Source organism: Chlorella variabilis (genome assembly GCF_000147415.1).
Source record: "Chlorella variabilis unplaced genomic scaffold CHLNCscaffold_31, whole genome shotgun sequence".
In the NCBI taxonomy this organism is placed as follows: domain Eukaryota; kingdom Viridiplantae; phylum Chlorophyta; class Trebouxiophyceae; order Chlorellales; family Chlorellaceae; genus Chlorella; species Chlorella variabilis.
In genome coordinates, this window is record NW_005435057.1 from 230,342 (window position 1) to 231,373 (window position 1,032).

Consider the following 1,032-nt stretch of genomic DNA (forward strand, 5'->3'; position numbering starts at 1 on the left):
ACGTGGTGGGGGACGTGGGGATCCTTAGCAGCTTAGGCCTGCCAGGCCGACGGGTGCCGATGCTGGTGCGGGCTCCCGGCGGCAGGCAACGCCGCCGCCGGGCACTCAAATGGCATGGGGCACATGGGCCCCCATGCCCGCACGTCTCCCAGGCACATGAAAATACCAGAAGGCTGCACATGTAAGGGTGCATGCATTGCAGGCAGGAGTGCAAAGTGGCCTGCCGCGGCGGTCGGCTGTGCCATTACTCAATCAGCCGCCGCTACTGTGCCGGGCTTGGCGTTCCCATGCCAACATGCCGGCGTACCATCGCGCAATGGCCAGTGAGTGTGTGAGGTGGTGGTGGGGGGGGTGGGGCTGCCGCTGACCGCTGCTTGCTGACGCTGACGCTGCTCTTACCTGCGGGGGGAGGGGGTGGGTCGGGAGCCAAGGCCGGGCAAAAGATGCCTGGGCCCTACTCAAGGGAACCGGGGGAGTCACTGCGCCAGGGCAGCAGCATGCTCCTCATGGCACCGGTCGGCAAACCGGGCCAGCCGGCCCTGCCTGGCCTGGCCGAGGAAGGCGGCCAGGGAGGGCAAGGCGTGGCCGGGACTGTGGAAGAGCTCAGCATACTCCTCCCTCAGCCCAGCGTATAGGGGGCAGTCATACACTGCGTGGCGCACGTCCTCTAGAGGGGCCTGGCAGTGGGGGCATGGGCGCTGGGTGCGGTCCAGCCGCTGCCACCGGCCTGTCTCCTCAGCCATCCAGTGCGACCCCGTGCGCCACTGCGCCAGGCGCACCCGGCGCCGGCGCTCGGGCACATCGCACAGGAACGACGCAGGCGTGTAGGCCTCCGCAGAGATGCTGCCCCCCCACACGTCCTCAATGTACCGCTGCACCTTCACGGATGCATGCGTGTACGAGGCAACATGGCGCTCCAGGAGCGCTTCCGCCAATTCAGGTATGGCAACCCCCTCGTCAGCAGTCAAGTCGCAGGGGGCGCCGGCCGCCGCGAGACGCGGCTAACCTGCGCTGCCCAGGGCTGCCGGGCCA

The 1,032-nt window shown here is 68.4% G+C and overlaps 1 protein-coding gene across 1 annotated transcript in view; it reads right to left on the reverse strand.

Moving 5' to 3' along the window:
- Positions 1-476: 476 nt before the first annotated feature.
- Positions 477-1,032, reverse strand: part of CHLNCDRAFT_59259 (hypothetical protein) — a gene marked incomplete at both ends in the record, with an annotated part of 30,293 nt that continues 29,737 nt past the window's right edge. The window contains one exon of the mRNA XM_005843396.1: positions 477-878. Within this exon, the coding sequence (XP_005843458.1) occupies positions 477-878 (402 nt within the window). The remainder of the gene's footprint in view (positions 879-1,032) is intronic.